At 39.4% G+C, this 20,053-nt stretch overlaps 1 protein-coding gene across 8 annotated transcripts in view; it reads right to left on the reverse strand.

The window, feature by feature from the left end:
• SLC16A7 (solute carrier family 16 member 7) overlaps positions 1–20,053 on the reverse strand; it is a 178,026-nt gene that overhangs the window by 54,725 nt on the left and 103,248 nt on the right. For all 8 annotated transcript variants that reach the window (XM_081249827.1, XM_081249824.1, XM_081249825.1 and 5 more), the window contains one exon: positions 10,027–10,273. In XM_081249827.1, the coding sequence (XP_081105953.1) occupies positions 10,027–10,243 (217 nt within the window). In that variant the 5' untranslated portion in view covers positions 10,244–10,273. The remainder of the gene's footprint in view (positions 1–10,026; positions 10,274–20,053) is intronic.

The following is a 20,053-nucleotide window of genomic DNA, read 5'->3' on the forward strand; positions in this document are numbered from 1 at the left end:
ACACTTTTGTACTTTTTAATAGTGCTTTTGAAATGGCCTTCAAGCATAGTGCTGAAGTGCTGGCTAGTGTTCTTAAGTGCAAGAAGACTGTGATGTGCCTTACAGAGAAAATATATATGTTATATATTTTTCTTTCAGGCATGAGTTATAATGCTGTTTGTCATGAGTTCCATGTTAATGAATCAACGATACACATTAAATAAGGTGTCTTTAAACAGAAACACACATAAAACAAAGTTATGTATTGATCGATTGATGAAACTGTGACCAGCGGCTCGTAGGAACCTAACCCTGTATTTCTCTTAGGAGTGGGAGCTCAGTAATCAGTACTTCAGTGTCCATGTCCATTTCATAGAACATAACTAACTAATTGGCATAATGAGAATCAACTGTATCTTAGCACATTCGGATTATGAATATGTTCTTCAAATAGAACAAAAGCAGGGAGAGTACTCAGAGTTGTGATCTTGGTATCCTAGATGCCCATCTTCTGATCTCTTCTGTCTGTATGGACACAAAATATGTTGCCCAGGATCATTTCAGTGGACTTTTAGGCCATCAACCACACCTCTCTCCATCTTGCCCTCATGTATTAATCACATTCACCTCCTTTGCTACTAGAACTCTCTATAACTCTTCCCCTTTAGGGATTTCATTTATAGTATTTCTTCTGCTTTGAATACTTCCCTTCCTTTGATTAATGCTGTATCCTCACTCCCAAGTTCAGCTCAAGAAACATTTCCTGATCACAGCTTTCAGATGTTTCCTTTTTATATAGTTTCATGACAATGACTATGTTTATTTACTCATGTGTATCATAACTGTTATTAGAGGAAGGTGAAAATATCTATTTCATATTCTGTAAGCATATCTGGTGTCTGATGGCTTGGTGTGGCTTTCCAGTGCCAAGCCACTACTTTGCACATGGTAGATGCTCAATGTACATCTGTAGGATAAATTAATGAATGAAATTATATAAGGTTTAGTCCCCAATTATGACACTGGATTACCTACACATCCCCACCTCTGATGATCACAAACAAATACTGTGCATAATTGGTATTTCTGCCACAATTGGGGCTCTCATCTTAGGGTCAGATCCATGAATCACACATCTGCATATGTAATTCTAACTGGCTAAGCAAATTCTTGCTCAAGGACAGCCATCTAGATTAATTGTTTAAAAATCTCTCTGGAATAGATCAATTACTCTGCCAAAGTCACTATTTTTGTAAGAAATAAAGAAAAAATTATTCAAAGGGTATTTCCAATTTTCTAACATAATTTGTCAAACTTAAGTCACTCACAGCACATGAAAATATGAAATTTAATTTTTATAATGTCCTTTTAAAATAGTTAATTGAAAAAGAACTGTTGCTTATTCCCAATCCTAATATATATATTGTTTGAGGGGGCAGAGAACGGCTCCTTCTTTTGAAGGAAACATTCATAGAAATAGTTTGCAAATTAACCAATATAGTTCAGGAAAGTATTTCATGCTAGACCTCACTAGGACCTTTTAGAAATTTAACCCACATATATCTATCATAGATCTTTTCTAGTTAGTTAAAGAAGAAAGCATTCAACAAGGTCATGAAAAGTAACTCACAGAATATAAGGGAGGATCAAAAAAAAAAAAACAAAAACAAAAAAGCAAGCTTGGATGCTGCCATGGCAAAATACAATAGACTGGGTGGCAACAAAAACAGGAATTTATTTCTCCCAGTTCTGGAGACTGGAAGTCCAAAGTCAAGGTGCCAGCCAACTTGATTCCTGATGAGAGCTCTCCTCCTGGCTTGCAGACCAGTTGCCGCCTTGCTGTGTCCTCAAATGGCCTTTCTTTGGTGTGTGGGCATGGAGAGAAAGAGATCTGTCTCTTCCTCTTCTTATAAGGCCACCAATCCTTCTGGAGTAGGAACTTACACTTATGACCTCATTTAACCTTAATGACCTCCTAAAAGCCCTATCTTCAAACAGTGATATTGAGGGTTAGGATTTCAACTATGAATATGAGGAGAAGACACAAGTCAGCACAGCCTAAATCACACTATAAAATGGATTGCTCCAGAGTAGGCATACCAACTGCTGCCACCAATGACCACAGACCCTACAGCCTATACCACAAATCCCACTGACTCTCAACACTGACACTATTTTTGCGTTGCTTTTGGATCATGGACTATCTGCAACCATGTCATCTGAATGTGTTCTCTGGGGCATCTGTTTCTTCACATCAGTGGTTTCTGACTCAAACCTGGCCTTGCTACACTGGGTTAATGGGTCCTGGGTACTCTAGGTGAAAGGAATTCTATGAAAGTAAATTTCTGGCTTTTTACCTGTGGATGCAGGAAATCACGAAGTTGGGAATCCCCTATTTACAGGAAGGATTTTTAGAGATATATGATGGCCTCAAAGAATGATCTATGTCCATTTCACCACCTGAGTAGTAGGAGGCATAGGGGAGATGCCACAGCAAATATGAGTAAAGGCCATAGTATTCTTTTAGAACTGATTATTGACCTATTTATTTCTTGCTTCACCCTCTGTTTCCAAACCTTATTGGCACAGGTTGCTCTAGTCAGATTTACTATCTTGCGTGAACCTAATCTGCAGTTTCATTCTATAATGGTTAATATCAAGATCAACACAGGAACACAGGAACAACTACCACGAATCAAATACTAAAAATTCCTAAGCATGGAACTCAGTACTTTCTATACATTATAATCGTTTATTCATGGCAACGACCCTGACCAGTGGATACCATATGTACAAATACAAACATTTTTTTCGTTTGCAATTTTACAGATGGGGAAACTGAGGATCCAGGGTCAAATGCGTGGCCCAAACAACAAAGTGGCCAAGTCCACATTTCATATCTGTTATCTTGGAGCTCATTATTTTAATGGCAATGTTCTTCTGCCTTTCACGGGGCTATTAAGCCATTAATAAACCCTCCGGAGATCCCAGGACTTTGCAGATCGAAGATCCACTCAAGGGGCCAACTCTTGTCAGGTACAGTTGAGTCCTCTGGTTGTCTACTAAATATTATATTTCATTAGACAATCTGGTATAAGCATTTTGACATATACCTAGATAGCCACTTAGCTATAGAGAAATTATCTAATTGTAAAGTTACTCATGAGTGATTAGTAAAAGCAACAAGTGGTTTTATTCTTGGGAAATCATATATTACTCTATGTTTTTTTTTGCGGTACGCGGGCCTCTCACTGTTGTGGCCTCTCCCGTTGCAGAGCACAGGCTCTGGACGCGCAGGCTCAGAGGCCATGGCTCACGGGCCCAGCCACTCTGCAGCATGTGGGATCTTCCCAGACTGGGGCACGAACCCGTGTCCCCTGCATCGGCAGGTGGACTCTCAACCACTGCGCCACCAGGGAAGCCCTATTACTCTATTTTTAAAAGAGTAGTGAGCAGTTATTGTTTTGTCTCTTCAAAAGCCTTCCTTCCTCTGGGAAGAGTGTCATCCTTCCTTTAGGGAACTGCTCCTTTCCTACACCAAATACAGAGTTCCACTCAGCCTGCCAATGTTAGCTCCTCATTCATCCACTGCCTGCAGGGGCAGATGAAAGGAGGACAGACCCTAGCAGTCTTCCCTAGAATTTGTCTAAGTATAATCTAGGGAAGAGAGGCAATCTCTCTCATGTCAAATTTGAGACTGAAATATGAGATGGAGAAGCCGGTAATCATCTTCCTTGTGTCAGGGGGAGGATACCGAAGCAGATAGACAAGGCTACCCCACCAGTAGCAGCAGAGGGGAGAGAACAATGTGATGGACAGATGGAAATCACCTGTGCTAGTCGACCTGGAAGACTCTGGTACCCAAGTCCTTCCTCTGACCTGTATGCAGGAATGTTTTCTCTTTAGACCTTAGGGGGTTTGAATAGGGGTTCTGTCATTTGCAACCAAAACACATCTGCATAAAATATGTAATGAGAAAATAGTGTATTTTAGAGAAATTTTAATCCAAAAATCAGGAAAGATATTCTTATTCTTGCCAGGCCATAAATTAGTAAGTAGGTTCTTTTTGTAAGTCCGTAAGTAAAATGTTCACTGTCTAAAGCACACATATCAAAAGGGATTTCAGTAAAGTTTCTTAAATTTTCTCTGTTGAAAATAACCTTTAGTAATAATCCAATAGTATGTGGACTGGATTAGCAGCCTTCTGTAGCAAAAGTATTTCCTTGAATAGTCTCAAAGGCCTAAGCATACTTGGGATCTGCCCTTGATTCCTGCCTCCTCCATCCCTGCCTTGAGAGGGACAAAGAAAGTTCCATGGGCATTATTTGATCCCTATTTCTGTGCCTTGAAGTGCCTGCCTCTCACCTGTACTCCCATGAAAAATGGCAATGGGATTTCCACTTACAACTCCTTTTTCATTTGAGGTACTGAAGGCTTCCTCTTCTCTAACAGAGATCTGAAAAAGTAGCATATGTACAGACCTTCTCATGACATAATATAAGCTCAATGACTAAGGACATCCCATAGTCTGTTCTAGTCCTTACTTAAAATTTACATAATTTATACTGTAGTTACACAACAATCTAAGCCTTCATGTTTGTACTGATCAGTATAATCTAGGTTTTATTCCACATGAAAAAACTGCAGAAGCTTAATAAAAAGTTCTTTCTTACTCATTCAAAGTATAAAGTGGACCAAGGATCTTCCCCTTGTAGCCACATCATATGAAATATGGTTGTGGGGAAAAAGGAAAAGGAAGATCCACGCCAGCTGGAACTGCCTTGTCCAGGTGTCCAGGGATGACAAACATCCTTCCACTCACATTTCATTGGTCAGAACTAGTCACTTGGGGACTTCCCTGGTGGTCCAGTGGTAAGGAATCTGCCTTCCAATGCAGGGGACGCGGGTTCTATCCCTGGTCAGGGAACTAAGATCCTACCTGCCACGGGGCAACTAAGCCCACATGCCTCAACTAGAGAGCCCACGTGCCACAAATTACAGAGCCCATGCACTCTGGAAATGGCGTGCCACAACTACAGAGCCCACGCTCCACAACTAGAGAGAAAACCTGCAGGCCACAACTAGAGAGAAGCCTGTGTGCCATAATGAAGAGCCCTTCCGCCACAAGGAAAGATCCCGCATGCCACAGTGAAGATCCTGCATGCCGCAACTAAGACCCAATGCAGCCAAAAATAAAATAAAATAAATAAATAAAAGGGAAGCTGGGAAATATTCAAGAGCACATGGAAATTTTGTGAGCAAAATGGTTTCTGCCACACTGGACCATATTTCCTAGGAAAACCTTAGCAATATCTACATTCATGGATGAAAAAATACCCCACCGTGATATAGGTATAAGAAGAACACAGCCTGCTTGCACAGGGCTGTCCAAGTGTACCTGGCACTTTGGGTACTCTGGGTTTTGTCAAGCTAAGCTGAAAGTCCTAGGTATCTTAGTTGCAAGGTTAGAATGAACTTCTTTTCTATCTTAATTGCTGCTAAGATACAGCACTATATGACTTATTTTCATAGTCTCCTTCATTCTGCAAACATATTTAGCGCACAGAGCAAAATAATATAGTGAGCTTATTTAGGCTTTAAAAAGAATAGAGGGGCTTCCCTGGTGGCGCAGTGGTTGAGAGTCCGCCTGCCGATGCAAGGGACGCGGGTTCGTGCCCCGGTCCGGGAAGATCCCACATTCCGCGGAGAGGCTGGGCCCGTGAGCCATGGCCACTGAGTCTGCGTGTCCAGAGCCTGTGCTCCGCAATGGGAGAGGCCACAACAGCGGCAGGCCCGCGTACCAAAAAAAAAAAAAAAAAAGAATAGAAAAATACACATTATATACTATGGCCACCAACCTCCTATGCCTAAAACCTTTTGCTTGTTGGCCTCCAGTAAAATAAGCTCAGTGGTCTGATGCTTGGTCCCTTGGGTATAGTAGTCCTTCATAAAACCATCACCCTTCCTTTAGCACAGTTGGCAGTTACTGCTCACATAAAACAGAAGAGTGGGGCTTCCCTGGTGGCGCAGTGGTTGAGAATCTGCCTGCCAATGCAGGGGACACGGGTTCGAGCCCTGGTCTGGGAAGATCCCACGTGCCGCAGAGCAACTAGGCCCGTGAGCCACAACTACTGAGCCTGCGCGTCTGGAGCTTGTGCTCCGCAACAAGAGAGGCCACGACAGTGAGAGGCCCGCGCACCGTGATGAAGAGTGGCCCCCGCTTGCCACAACTAGAGAAAGCCCTTGCACAGAAACAAAGACCCAACAAGCCAAAAATAAAAATTTAAAAATTTAAAAAATTAAAAAACAGAAGAGTAAGTTGCCATGGAGACAAAGCCAACTCTCCACTTTAGAATGGCTGCTTCTTCCAAGTCATAACAGATATTACCAGAAAAATAACATGAGGTACTCACAGAGACTGGCAGCACCAAATCTGTGTTCTGTCGTTGAGTAGCTAACCATGTTCACATTATCTTTTTTTTTTTTTTTTTTTTTTTTTCTTTTTGCGGTATGTGGGCCTCTCACTGCTGTGGCCTCTCCTGTTGCGGAGCACAGGCTCCGGACGCGCAGGCCCAGCGGCCATGGCTCACGGGCCCAGCCGCTCTGCGGCATATGGGATCCTCCCAGACCGGGGCACGAACCCGTATCCCCTGCATCGGCAGGCGGACTCTCAACCACTGCGCCACCAGGGAGGCCCCACATTATCTTTTGATATAGTAACAAAGACACACATTGCACTAAAAGATAATCCAACATAATCACTGTTTACAAAATAAATCCTTATATCTGTCTAAACAATGTGGAAACTTTAAATCGTAATATGTTTTCTACCTCTAATTAGTGCTTTATTAATGGGGTGACCACTCTCCTTGACCTATTTGCTGAAATTCGTTAGAGCTTCAGGAGACCATATGGATGGCCAGATGGGGTACTATAATTTAATGCCATTATTCTAAGGATGAAGTAAAGGGTAAACATAATTTGCATTCTTTTCCATCCTTCCTGCATGCCTTTTATTAGTTTCATTTTTAATTCAGACATAAGAAGGGAAGATAATACCTTGCTACCAAGGCCCAAATGCCAACTAATTATTACAAGAGACTCCGGCCCCGACATCACAGGCCAAGCCTCTGAACATACTCCGTCTTACCCAGTGACCCCACCATGGTGATTAATAGGTTGAGTGCTAAGCCCTAATGAGTGTCATATCTTAGATGTTCTCTAGGCTAATGTAATTAGCACTATGTTGAACACAATATTTCAGTTACTTGGTAGAGAGACTCATTATACTTCATAGTAAACTATATGCCTTTTTGCTTTACATCTTTGAATTTATTTCATAATCATCAGCCTAAAAGACCTCTATAAGTAGAGATTTTTCAAATATTAGAGAAAAATTTAAATACAATATTTTTAAATCAAATATTGATTTGCTCTTACAACAATTCAGAGATACTTGTTGAAATGTAAGTTTCTGGACTCCACCAACAGAAATTCGGATAAAAAAGGGTTTGGGATAAGACCCAGAACTATGCATTTTTAATAACAGACCAATGATTAAGAAGCAAAAAATCTGTGGACCATACTTGGAAAAGCACTGCCACTTTAGTAACAGGACCAAGGTCTGTATCTTAGATTAATTGAGTCTATCAGACTTTTCGTTTTAAATAGTTACTATGTAACTATAACAGTAACTATAATAGTAAATATAGTTACTAAGCCTCCTTTTAGAGCCAGCCTGGGAGTGGAAGAATGTCATATGATCATGGTACGTCTATAAATACAACCTGTTTGCATCGGATGGGGAATGATTATTGGGGTATCAAGCTATCTGAGACTTGCTCTATGTTATTTTATTTCTTCCTCTAGAAACCCTGAATTTCCCAGGAAGCCTGCCCCTGCCTCTCGGTAGGGCAGTATAAGAGTTCTGACCAATGGAAGGTGTACAGAAATATCGTTTAACCCTTCCAGGCCTGGCCCTAAAATATCCCAGATGATGTTCCATGCTATCTGTGTTCATTCTCTGTCCAGTTGGATGGAGTACATTTAGGGAAGACTACAAAGCCTTAGGTGATGGCACAGCCATTAGATAAAACATTACTTGAGCAAGAAAAAAGCTTGAATTCCCTTAAGACCCTGGGACTTTGAGGTTGTTTGATTAAAACTAATAAAGTCAATTGAGACTTGACTTAATTAAAAAATTACATAAATTTTTGTGTTGCTTATAAGTTAGTCAATGATCAGCTCAACTGAAAATTATTAATGTATGGAACCCAAAATCCAAATTCAAGAGACTTACACAAATTCACTAGAGGAATCTGTCTCAGTTATATTTAAGAAGGGGGAAAAATGACATATTTTAACATTAGCACATTTTGGAGCTCAGGACTTTCTGCCTTGCTTTAGCAAAACATTATTAAGGAACAGCTGACCCATGGGATAGAGGAATAAGACCAGCATATAGTATCTACTGTTTCTACAGTCATCAGAGATAACACAGGTACAACCTTTAAAGCAACTGTCCAGTGGAGAATCTCAGAAAGTGTTTTAAAAGCAAAGGTTTTCATTGACATATCCAAAGAGCACTTTAAAGTTACCTTTTGGTACTGGAACAGAAATGCATCAATTTAACCTAACCAAAAAGGTAATGGAGACATACAGTGGATTAATGTAAAATCACTGACATACAGAAAGTAGAAAATACCCACTAACACACACACACACACACACACACACACACACACATGCAGGATTATTTGGGGATCTAATTTTTACCTTGGTAGTACAATAAAAAGACAACACCCTAAAGAATAATTATTATGTCACTAAACAAATGACCTTGGTGGGGCAGTACCTAAATCAGGTTTGTGGAAGGCCTTGCACAGACCTGGCTCCGTCACTTACTTTATGGAGGTAAGATAAAGGCAAAAGAGCAGAGTGATTACATGTGTGGGGTCTCAGTTTCTATCTGCCACTAATGAGCTGATTGACCTGGGAAAAGTACTTTATCTATCTCCTCGGCTATAGAATGGAAAGAAGTAATTCTTATTTCACAGAAGGTTAAAAGAATCAGGTCATATGACACATAGCAAGCATTTAGAGAGGACTTAGCTGAAAGTAAATATGAACATGTGTTAGATATTATTCCTAACGGTATATCCCCATCACTATGAACCATATTATCCTCACCTGTAAAGTAAGACATTGAAAGATGATTTGTATAATTTCTTTAAGTGCTTATATTCTGAATGTATATCTGTATCTTAAAGCCAAATATCCAGTTGAAAATGAAAACCCTAAAATCTAAATATTTTAAGTAATGACTAAAAAAAATCTGTAGACAGTCTTGTCTGCTGTTAGGATTGATTTCAAGCAGATAGGTGACATAGCAATGAACTAATAATTCCAAAAATTTTTAACAGTCAGAAGTCATATGGTACTTATTTATTCATTATCCCTTATGAATCATACCCTCATTTGAACATGGAATGTAATAAGATAATCGTCAGGCAACCATTTAAATTAAAAAATGTCATATTTAATAAGTACTACAGAGATAAGGAATTATTTTATTCACATGAACTTGAATGGATCCAGAATGTACATGATAACACTCTATTTTGCAATTTAAAGTGAATTACTTTCTAGGCTTATAGATTGTCAGCAACTTGAGTTTATTTTTCATTCAGAAAAAAGCAACTGTAGCAATATTAGGAAATGATACTACCATTATAGTATAGACTCTATTCCAAATTAAATGGAAAGGTGCCACCCTTGAAAATTCCATAATTTAGTAAATCTTAGTTTGTGCAAAGACATCCTCATTCAAATAAATACTCTAGTAAGACTCAGAATGAAGTGAATAGTTTAAGATGTTGAATTACTAAAATCACTAAAACTTCAGTCCTAATTATACTTCTGGTTGGTTTTAAGTGAGGATAATATGAAAACAGGGCTTTAATGTACCAAGGCACTACATGTAAAATACTGTGGCATGGAGCAATTGCTTTCTTAAACCAGAATTATATTTAGTCCAAAGAACCTTACCTCCTGCGTACATAACAGCTAGCATAGTGGATGATATCCATGCTATTTCACTGTAGGTAGTGTTGAATATTAGCTGAATTTCTTTGAAGAAAACTGTGACAGCTTTGGGAAATGCATATGAAAATCCAATGGAGATAAAAGCTGCTCCAACCACTACCCAGCCCCATCCTCCATCAGGAGGTGGATGCAGCGGTGGGGAGCCTGCTGGGGGTGGCATTTCCACTCCTCTATTTGGAATTCAAGTAACCTGCATTAAAAAAATGAAATAACAGTTTAAGCCATATTTCCATTTTCATAAATCACTCTTGGTAGTTATCAAAATAATATTATTATAATATTTTTATTCTATTAACTACAACTATGTAATTTTTTCATAAATATTTTTTAATACTCTGGCACTCAGAAAGTTATCAGAAAATTCACCAAAAAATTGGAGTGAGGTATGTAAATTTGTTATGGGTTAAAAATTGAAAGCATTTTGTTTATGGAAACAACAGTTACTCAAAGAGAAGTTAAGAATTCAGATTATACTAAAGTACCAACCAAAAACAAAAGCTATCTCAATCTGATTTCTAAGATAAATGGAGCTGTCATCACTTAGAATAATTTCTTAATCCAAAACATTTAAGATTTTCTATACAAAGGTTAAAAGGACGTTATATTACATCTGATGAATTTCACAGAATTAAATAGTAAGCATATTTTAGAATTTTTCCACTTTAAAAAAATTATTTATTTATTTATTTTTGGCTGCGTTGGGTCTTCGTTGCTGCGCGCAGGCTTTCTCTAGTTGTGGTGGGTGGGGGTTACTCTCCGTTGCGGTGCGCAGGCTTCTCATTGCGGTGGCTTCTCTTGTTGTGGAGTGTGGGCTCTAGGGGCACGGGCTTCAGTAGTTGTGGCACGTGGGCTCAGTAGTTGTGGCTCGTGGGCTCTAGAGCTCAGGCTCGGTAGTTGTGGCGCACGGGCTTAGTTGCTCCGCGGCATGTGGGATCTTCCTGGACCAGGGCTCAAACCCATGTCCCCTGTATTGGCAGGAGGATTCTTAACCACTGAGCCATGAGGGAAGTCCTCCACTTTTAATAATTGACAATACTTAAAGACATTTTAGCATAGATCTATTTTCTAAAATTATAGGATTAGAAATTGTGTGATTCTAATGAATTAATTTTAATGCACTTCCAAAACTGGTGATACCTATCATTTTATGAATGATACATTTTATGAATTCTTCATAGCAATGATATGCTCCCAATCAAATGGATAGTATGTTATTTTTATTCAAAGAAAGGGACTTTCTTTTTGGATATGCCTAGGAACACTTAACTGCTAGCTTTATGGTATAGAGCACCCACTCTCTTGTGGAAGAAATGATCACATATAGCTTAATACAACTGAAATTAAATTTTAAAAATCTTGGTTCCTTAACATCAATGTTTCTTTGTAGAGCGATGCTGCTTCCTTGGCCTTTAGCTGTAATCACCAATATTTCTCAGCACCTTCCTTTTACTACTCTCATTCCATTTGTGAATATTTTTCAATTGGAATGTAGAGGAAAAAGGAAACACTTGTCTGTTGGTAAGACAATATAGAAAATAAGCAAATAAAAGCTAAATTTGCCACTAATTCAGGAAACCTACCAAAAAAACTAAACAGGTATCTATGAACAGACACAGAGGTTTAATTTTTGTTTGATGTCAAACTGTATCTAAGATATTTTTGGTGATCTTCTATACGCACCTTCCAGATTTTGAGTGAAAACTTTCTTTAAAGTTTTCTAATTTGTCCATAGTTCTACCCAAGGACTTTGCCTTCAGAAACTCATATAGGCAAAATGATAAAAATGAAACTTAAAATAGGTAGAGCACTGTTTCCCTAGAATAAATACTATGATGGTGAGTATTAGAATGGAAGTAACAATATGGACAACTATCACCTTCACTCTTTTTCTGAATGTTAATTTTGGCAAATGTACTTAAGCCTTTTTAACATAATATTTTACAGTATTTCATAGGTGGAGGGAAATCGATATAATCTGCAATTAACAGATAACAGGGCTGAAGATTAAAATGCTTATTTTACATTATGTGAGTCAGGCGTATCTGCAAGGAAGTTCTCAGACATTCAGATTTAATCACATTTTTTTTCTTGAGTTTTTTCAGCTCTACTGAGGTATAATTGACAAATAAAAGTGTAATATATTTAATGTGTAACATGATTTGATATACATGTACATTTTGAAAGGATTCCCACAATCAAGTTAATCAATACATCTATCACCCCATATATTTACTTTTTTTGGTATGAACACTTTATATTCTACTTTCTTAGCAAATCTCAATTATACAGCACAATATTATCAACTATAGTTACCATATTACACATTAGATCCTGAGAACTTATTCATCTTATAACTGAAAGTTTGTACACTTTTACCATCCCCTCTCCATCTCTACAGTGTTATTATGTAGAATTTGTCTTTCTCTGTCTAGCTTATTTCACTTAGCATAATGCTCTCCAGTTTCATCCATGTTGTCCCAAATGGCAGGATTTCATCATTTTTTAAAGCTGAATAATATTTCAGTGTGTGTGTGTGTGTGTGTGTGTGTGTGTGTATACACTTCTTTATCCATTCAGCTGTCAATGGACACTTAGTTTGTTTCCATATCTTGGCTACTGTGAGTAATGCTTCAGTGAACAGGCAAATACAGATATCTCTTTGAGATAATGATTCCCTTTCCTTTGTATATGTACCCAGAAGTAGAACTGCTCAATCATATGGTAGTTCTATTTTTAATATTTTTTCTTTTTTTATTTAACAAATTTAATCAGTTATACATATACATATGTTCCCATATCCCCTCCCTTTTGCGTCTCCCTCCCGCCCTCCCTATCCCACCCCTCCAGGCGGTCACAAAGCACCAAGCTGATCTCCCTGTGCTATGCGGCTGCTTCCCACTAGCTATCTACCTTACATTTGGTAGTGTATATATGTCCATGCCACTCTTTCGCTTTGTCACAGCTTACCCTTCCCCCTCCCCATATCCTCAAGTCCATTCTCTAGTAGATCTGTGTCTTTATTCCTATCATACCCCTATGTTCTTCATGACATTTTTTTTCTTAAATTCCATATATATGTGTCAGCATACAGTATTTGTCTTTCTCTTTCTGACTTACTTCACTCTGTATGACAGACTCTAGGTCCATCCACCTCATTACAAATAGCTCAATTTCGTTTCTTTTTATGGCTGAGTAATATTCCATTGTATATATGTGCCACATCTTCTTTATCCATTCATCCAATGATGGACACTTAGGTTGCTTCCGTCTCTGGGCTATTGTAAATAGGGCTGCTATGAACATTTTGGTACATGACTCTTTTTGAATTATGGTTTTCTCAGGGTATATGCCCAGTAGTGGGATTGCTGGGTCATATGGTAGTTCTATTTGTAGTTTTTTAAGGAACCTCCATACCGTTCTCCATAATGGCTGTACCAATTCACATTCCCACCAGCAGTGCAAGAGTGTTCCCTTTTTTCCACACCCTCTCCAGCATTTATTGTTTCTAGATTTTTTCATGATGGCCATTCTGACTGGTGTGAGATGATATCTCATTGTAGTTTTGATTTGCATTTCTCTAATGAGTAAAGATGTTGAGCATCCTTTCATGTGTTTGTTGGCAGTCTGTATATCTTCTGTGGAGAAATGTCTATTTAGGTCTTCTGCCAATTTTTGGATTGGGTTGTTTGTTTTTTTGTTATTGAGCTGCATGAGCTGCTTATAAATTTTGGAGATTAATCCTTTGTCAGTTGCTTCATTTGCAAATATTTTCTCCCATTCTGAGGGTTGTCTTTTGGTCTTGTTTATGGTTTCCTTTGCTGTGCAAAAGCTTTGAAGTTTCATTAGGTCCCATGTGTTTATTTTTGTCTTTATTTCCATTACTCTAGGAGGTGGGTCAAAAAGGATCTTGCTGTGATTTATGTCATAGAGTGTTCTGCCTATGTTTTCCTCTAAGAGTTTGATAGTGTCTGGCCTTACTATTAGGTCTTTAATCCATTTTGAGCTTAGTTTTGTGTATGGTATTAGGGAGTGATCTAATCTCATACTTTTACATGTCCCTGTCCAGTTTTCCCAGCACCACTTATTGAAGAGACCGTCCTTTCTCCACTGTACATTCCTGCCTCCTTTATCAAAGATGAGGTGACCATATGTGCGTGGGTTTATCTCTGGGCTTTCTATCCTGTTCCATTGATCTATCTTTCTGTTTTTGTGCCAGTACCACAATGTCTTGATTACTGTGGCTTTGTAGTATAGTCTGAAGTCAGGGAGCCTGATTCCTCCAGCTCCATTTTTTGTTCTCAAGATTGCTTTGGCTATTCGGGGTCTTTTGTGTTTCCACACAAATTGTGAAATTTTTTGTTCTAGTTCTGTGAAAAATGCCAGTTGTAGTTTGATAGGGATTGCATTGAATCTGTAGATTGCTTTGGGTAGTAGAGTCATTTTCACAATGTTGATTCTTCCAATCTAAGAACATGGTACATCTCTCCATCTATTTGTATCATCTTTAATTTCTTTCATCAGTGTCTTATAATTTTCTGCATACAGGTCTTTTGTCTCCTTAGGGAGGTTTATTCCTAGATATTTTATTCTTTTTGTTGCAGTGGTAAATGGGAGTGTTTCCTTGATTTCACTTTCAGATTTTTCATCATTAGTATATAGGAATGCCAGAGATTTCTGTGCATTAATTTTGTATCCTGCTACTTTACCAAATTCATTGATTAGCTCTAGTAGTTTTCTGGTAGCATCTTTAGGATTCTCTATGTATAGTATCACGTCATCTGCAAACAGTGACAGCTTTACTTCTTCTTTTCCGATTAGGATTCCTTTTATTTCCTTTTCTTCTCTGATTGCTGTGGCTAAAACTTCCAAAACTAGGTTGAATAAGAGTGGTGAGAGTGGGCAACCTTGTCTTGTTCCTGATCTTGGTGGAAATGGTTTCAGTTTTTCACCATTGAGGATGATGCTGGCTGTGGGTTTGTCATATATGGCCTTTATTATGTTGAGGAAAGTTTCCTCTATGCCTACTTTCTGAAGGGTTTTCATCATAAATAGGTGTTGAATTTTGTCAAAAGCTTTCTCTGCATCTATTGAGATTATCATATGGTTTTTCTCCTTCAGTTTGTTGATATGGTGTATCACGTTGATTGATTTGCGTATATTGAAGAATCCTTGCATTCCTGGAATAAACCCCACTTGATCGTGGTGCATGATCCCTTTAATGTGCTGTTGGATTCTGTTTGCTAGTATTTTGTTGAGGATTTTTGCATCTATGTTCATCAGTGATATTGGCCTGTAGTTTTCTTTCTTTGTGACATCCTTGCCTGGTTTTGGTATCAAGGTGATGGTGGCCTCATAGAATGAGTTTGGGAGTGCTCCTCCCTCTGCTATATTTTGGAAGAGTTTGAGAAGGATAGGTGTTAGCTCTTCTCTAAATGCTTGATAGAATTCACCTGTGAAGCCATCTGGTCCTGGGCTTTTGTTTGTTGGAAGATTTTTTATCACAGTTTCAATTTCAGTGCTTGTGATTGGTCTGTTCATACTTTCTATTTCTTCCTGATTCAGTCTTGGCAGGTTGTGCATTTCTAAGAATTCGTCCATTTCTTCCAGGTTGTCCATTTTATTGGCATAGAGTTGCTTGTAGTAATCTCTCATGATCTTTTGTATTTCTGCAGTGTCAGTTGTTACTTCTCCTTTTTCATTTCTAATTCTATTGATTTGAGTCTTCTCCCTTTTTTTCTTGATGAGTCTGGCTAATGGTTTATCAATTTTGTTTATCTTCTCCAAGAACCAGCTTTTAGTTTTATTGATCTTTGCTATCGTTTCCTTCATTTCTTTTTCATTTATTTCCGATCTGATTTTTATGATTTCTTTCCTTCTGCTAACTTTGGGATGTTTTTGTTCTTCCTTCTCTAATTGCTTTAGGTGCAAAGTTAGGTTGTTTATTCGAGATGTTTCCTGTTTCTTAAGGTAGGATTGTATTGCTATAAACTTCCCTCTTAGAACTGCTTTTGCTGCATCCCATAGGTTTTGGGTCGTCGTGTCTCCATTGTCATTTGTTTCTAGGTATTTTTTAATTTCCTTTTTGATTTCTTCAGTGATCACTTCGTTATTAAGTAGTGTATTGTTTAGCCTCCATCTGTTTTTATTTTTTAGAGCTCTCTTCCTGTAATTGATGTCTAGTCTCATAGCATTGTGGTCAGAAAAGATACTTGATACAATTTCAATTTTCTTAAATTTACCAAGGCTTGATTTGTGACCCAAGATATGATCAATCCTGGAGAATGTTCCATGAGCACTTGAGAAAAATGTGTATTCTGTTATTTTTGGATGGAATGTCCTATAAATATCAATTAAGTCCATCTTGTTTAATGTATCATTTAAAGCTTGTGTTTCCTTATTTATTTTCATTTTGGATGATCTGTCCATTGGTGAAAGTGGGGTGTTAAAGTCCCCTACTATGATTGTGTTACTGTCGATTTCTCCTTTTATGGCTGTTAGTATTTGCCTTATGTATTGAGGTGCTCCTATGTTGGGTGCATAAATATTTACAATTGTTATATCTTCTTCTTGGATCGATCCCTTGATCATTATGTAGTGTCCTTCTTTGTCTCTTCTAATAGTCTTTATTTTAAAGTCTATTTTGTCTGATATGAGAATTGCTACTCCAGCTTTCTTTTGGTTTCCATTTGCATGGAATATCTTTTTCCATCCCCTTACTTTCAGTCTGTATGTGTCTCTAGGTCTGAAGTGGGTCTCTTGTAGACAGCATATATATGGGTCTTGTTTTTGTATCCATTCAGCCAATCTGTGTCTTTTGGTGGGAACATTTAGTCCATTTACATTTAAGGTAATTATCGATATGTATGTTCCTATTCCCATTTTCTTAATTGTTTTGGGTTTGTTATTGTAGGTCTTTTCCTTCTGTTGTGTTTCTTGCCTAGAGAAGTTCCTTTAGCATTTGTTGTAAAGCTGGTTTGGTGGTGCTGAACTCTCTCAGCTTTTGCTTGTCTGTAAACGTTTTAATTTCTCCATCAAATCTGAATGAGATCCTTGCTGGGTAGAGTAATCTTGGTTGCAGGTTTTTCTCCTTCATCACTTTAATTATGTCCTGCCACTCCCTTCTGCCTTGTAGAGTTTCTGCTGAGAGATCAGCTGTGATCCTGATGGGGATTCCCTTGTGTGTTATTTGTTGTTTTTGCCTTGCTGCTTTTAATATGATTTCTTTGTGTTTAATTTTTGACAGTTTGATTAATATGTGTCTTGGCGTATTTCTCCTTGGATTTATTCTGTATGGGACTCTCTGTGCCTCCTGGACTTGATTAACTATTTCCTTTCCCATATTAGGGAAGTTTTCAACTATAATCTCTTCAAATATTTTCTCAGTCCCTTTCTTTTTCTCTTCTTCTTCTGGAACCCCTATAATTCGAATGTTGGTGTGTTTAATGTTGTCCCAGAGGTCTCTGAGACTGTCCTCTGTTCTTTTCATTCTTTTTTCTTTATTTTGCTCTGCAGCAGTTATTTCCACTATTTTATCTTCCACCTCACTTATCCGTTCTTCTGCCTCAGTTATTCTGCTATTGATCCCACATAGAGTATTTTTCATTTCATTTATTGTGTTTTTAATCGATGCTTGATTCATCTTTAGTTCTTCTAGGTCCTTGTTAACTGTTTCTTGCATTTTGTCTATTCTATTTCCAAGATTTTGGATCTTGGAAATAGAATCTTGGATCATCTTTACCATCATTATTCTGAATTCTTTTTCAGGTAGACTGCCTATTACCTCTTCATTTGTTAGGTCTGGTGGGTTTTTATCTTGCTCCTTCACCTGCTGTGTGTTTTTCTGTCTTCTCATTTTGCTTATGTTACTGTGTTTGGGGTCTCCTTTTTGCAGGCTGCAGGCTCATAGTTCCCGTTGTTTTTGGTGTCTGTCCTCAGTGGCTAAGGTTGGTTTAGTGGGTTGTGTGGGCTTCCTGGTGGAGGGGACTGGTGCCTGTGTTCTGGTGGATGAGGCTGGATCTTGTCTTTCTGGTGGGCAGGTCCACGTCTGGTGGTGTGTTTTGGGGTGTCTGCAGACTTTATGATTTTAGGCAGCCTCTCTGCTAATGGGTGGCGTTGTGTTCCTGTCTTGCTAGTTGTTTGGCATAGGGTGTCCAGCACTGTAGCTTGCTGGTCATTGAGTGAAGCTGGGTGCTGGTGTTGAGATGGAGATCTCTGGAAGATTTTCGCTGTTTGATATTATGTGGAGCTGGGAGGTCTCTTGTGGACCAGTATCCTGAAGTTGGCTCTCCCACCTCAGATGCATAGCACTGACTCCTGGCTCCTCAATTTGGGATGATTTGTTGTCTATTCATGTATTCCACAGATGCAGGGTACATCTAGTTGATTGTGGAGCTTTAATCCGCTGCTTCTGAAGCTGCTGGGAGAGATTTCCCTTCCTCTTCTTTGTTCTCACAGCTCCACGGTCTCAGCTTTGGATTTGTCCCCACCTCTGCGTGTAGGTCGCCGGAGGGCGTCTGCTCTTCGCTCAGACAGGACAGGGTTAAAGGAGCAGCCGCTTCGGGGACTCTGGCTCACTCAGGCCGGGGGGGAGGGAGGGGCACGGAGTGCGGGGTGAGCCTGCAGCGGCAGAGGCGTTGCACCAGCCCGAGGCGTGGCGTGCGTTCTCCCAGGGAAGCCGTCTCTGGATCCCGGGACCCCGGCAGTGACGGGCTTCACAGGCTCCCGGAAGGGCGGCATGGACAGTGACCTGCGCTCGCACACAGGCCTCTTGGCGGCGGTGGCAGCAGCAGCCCCAGCGTCCCGCGCCCGTCTGTGGAGCTCCTTTAAGCAGCGCTCTTAATCCACTCTCCTCGCGCACCAGGAAACCAAGAGGGAAGAAAAAGTCTCTTGCGTCTTCGGCAGCTCCAGAGTTTTCCTGGACTCCCTCCCGGCTAGCTGTGGCGCATTAGCCTCCTTCAGGCTGAGTTCTCGCCGCCAGCCCCAGTCCTCTCCCTGAGCTCTGACCGAAGCCCGAGCCTCAGCTTCCAGCGCCGCCTGCCCCGGCAGGCGAGCAGACAAGCCTCTCGGGGTGGTGAGTGCCGGTCGGTACCGATCCTCTGTGCGGGAATCTCTCCGCTTTGCCCTACCCAGGTACGTGGGGGAGTTTCTTGCCTTTTGGGAGGTCTGGGGTCTTCTGCCAGCATTCAGTAGGTGTTCTGTAGGAGTTGTTCCACGTGTAGCTGTATTTCTGGTGTATCTATGGGGAGGAAGGTGATCTCTGCGTCTTACTCTTCCGCCATCTTCCCCGGAAGTCCTATTTTTAATTTTTTGAAGAACCTCCAAACTTTTTCCATAGAGGCTGAATCAGTTTACACTCCCACCAACAGCATAGAAGGCTTCTGTTTTCTCTACATTCTTGCCAGTATTTGCTATTGCTTGTCTTTTTGATAATAGCCATTCTAACAGGTATGAGGTAATATCTCATTTTGGTTTTGACTTTCATTTCCCTAATGATTAGTGAAATTAAGCACCTTTTCATGTACCTGTTGGCCTCTTATATATCTCATTTAGAAAAATATTCAGGTCCTTTGCACATTTTAAAATTGGGTTATTTGTGTTTTTTGATATTGAGTTGTATGAGTTACTTATATATTTTAGATATTAACCTCTTATTGGATATGTGGTTTACGTGTATTTTTTCCCATTTCATAGGCTGCCTTTTCAATTTGTGGACAATTTGCTGTGCAGAAAGTTTTTAGTTTAGCTTTCGTTTAGTAGTCTCACTTGTTTATTTTTGCATTTGTTGCCTTCGCTTTTTGATGTTAAATCCAAAAAAATGATCACCAAGGCCAATGTCAAGGAGCTTACCCCCTATATTTTCTTCTAGGAATTTTATGGTTTCAGGTCATGTTCAAGTCTTTAATCCATTTTGAGTTGATTTTTGTGTATAGTGTAAGATGGGGGTTCAGTTTCATTCTTTTGCATGTGGATA

The sequence above is a fragment of the Mesoplodon bidens genome (genome assembly GCF_964165515.1).
Source record: "Mesoplodon bidens genome assembly, chromosome: 11".
NCBI lineage: Eukaryota > Metazoa > Chordata > Mammalia > Artiodactyla > Ziphiidae > Mesoplodon > Mesoplodon bidens.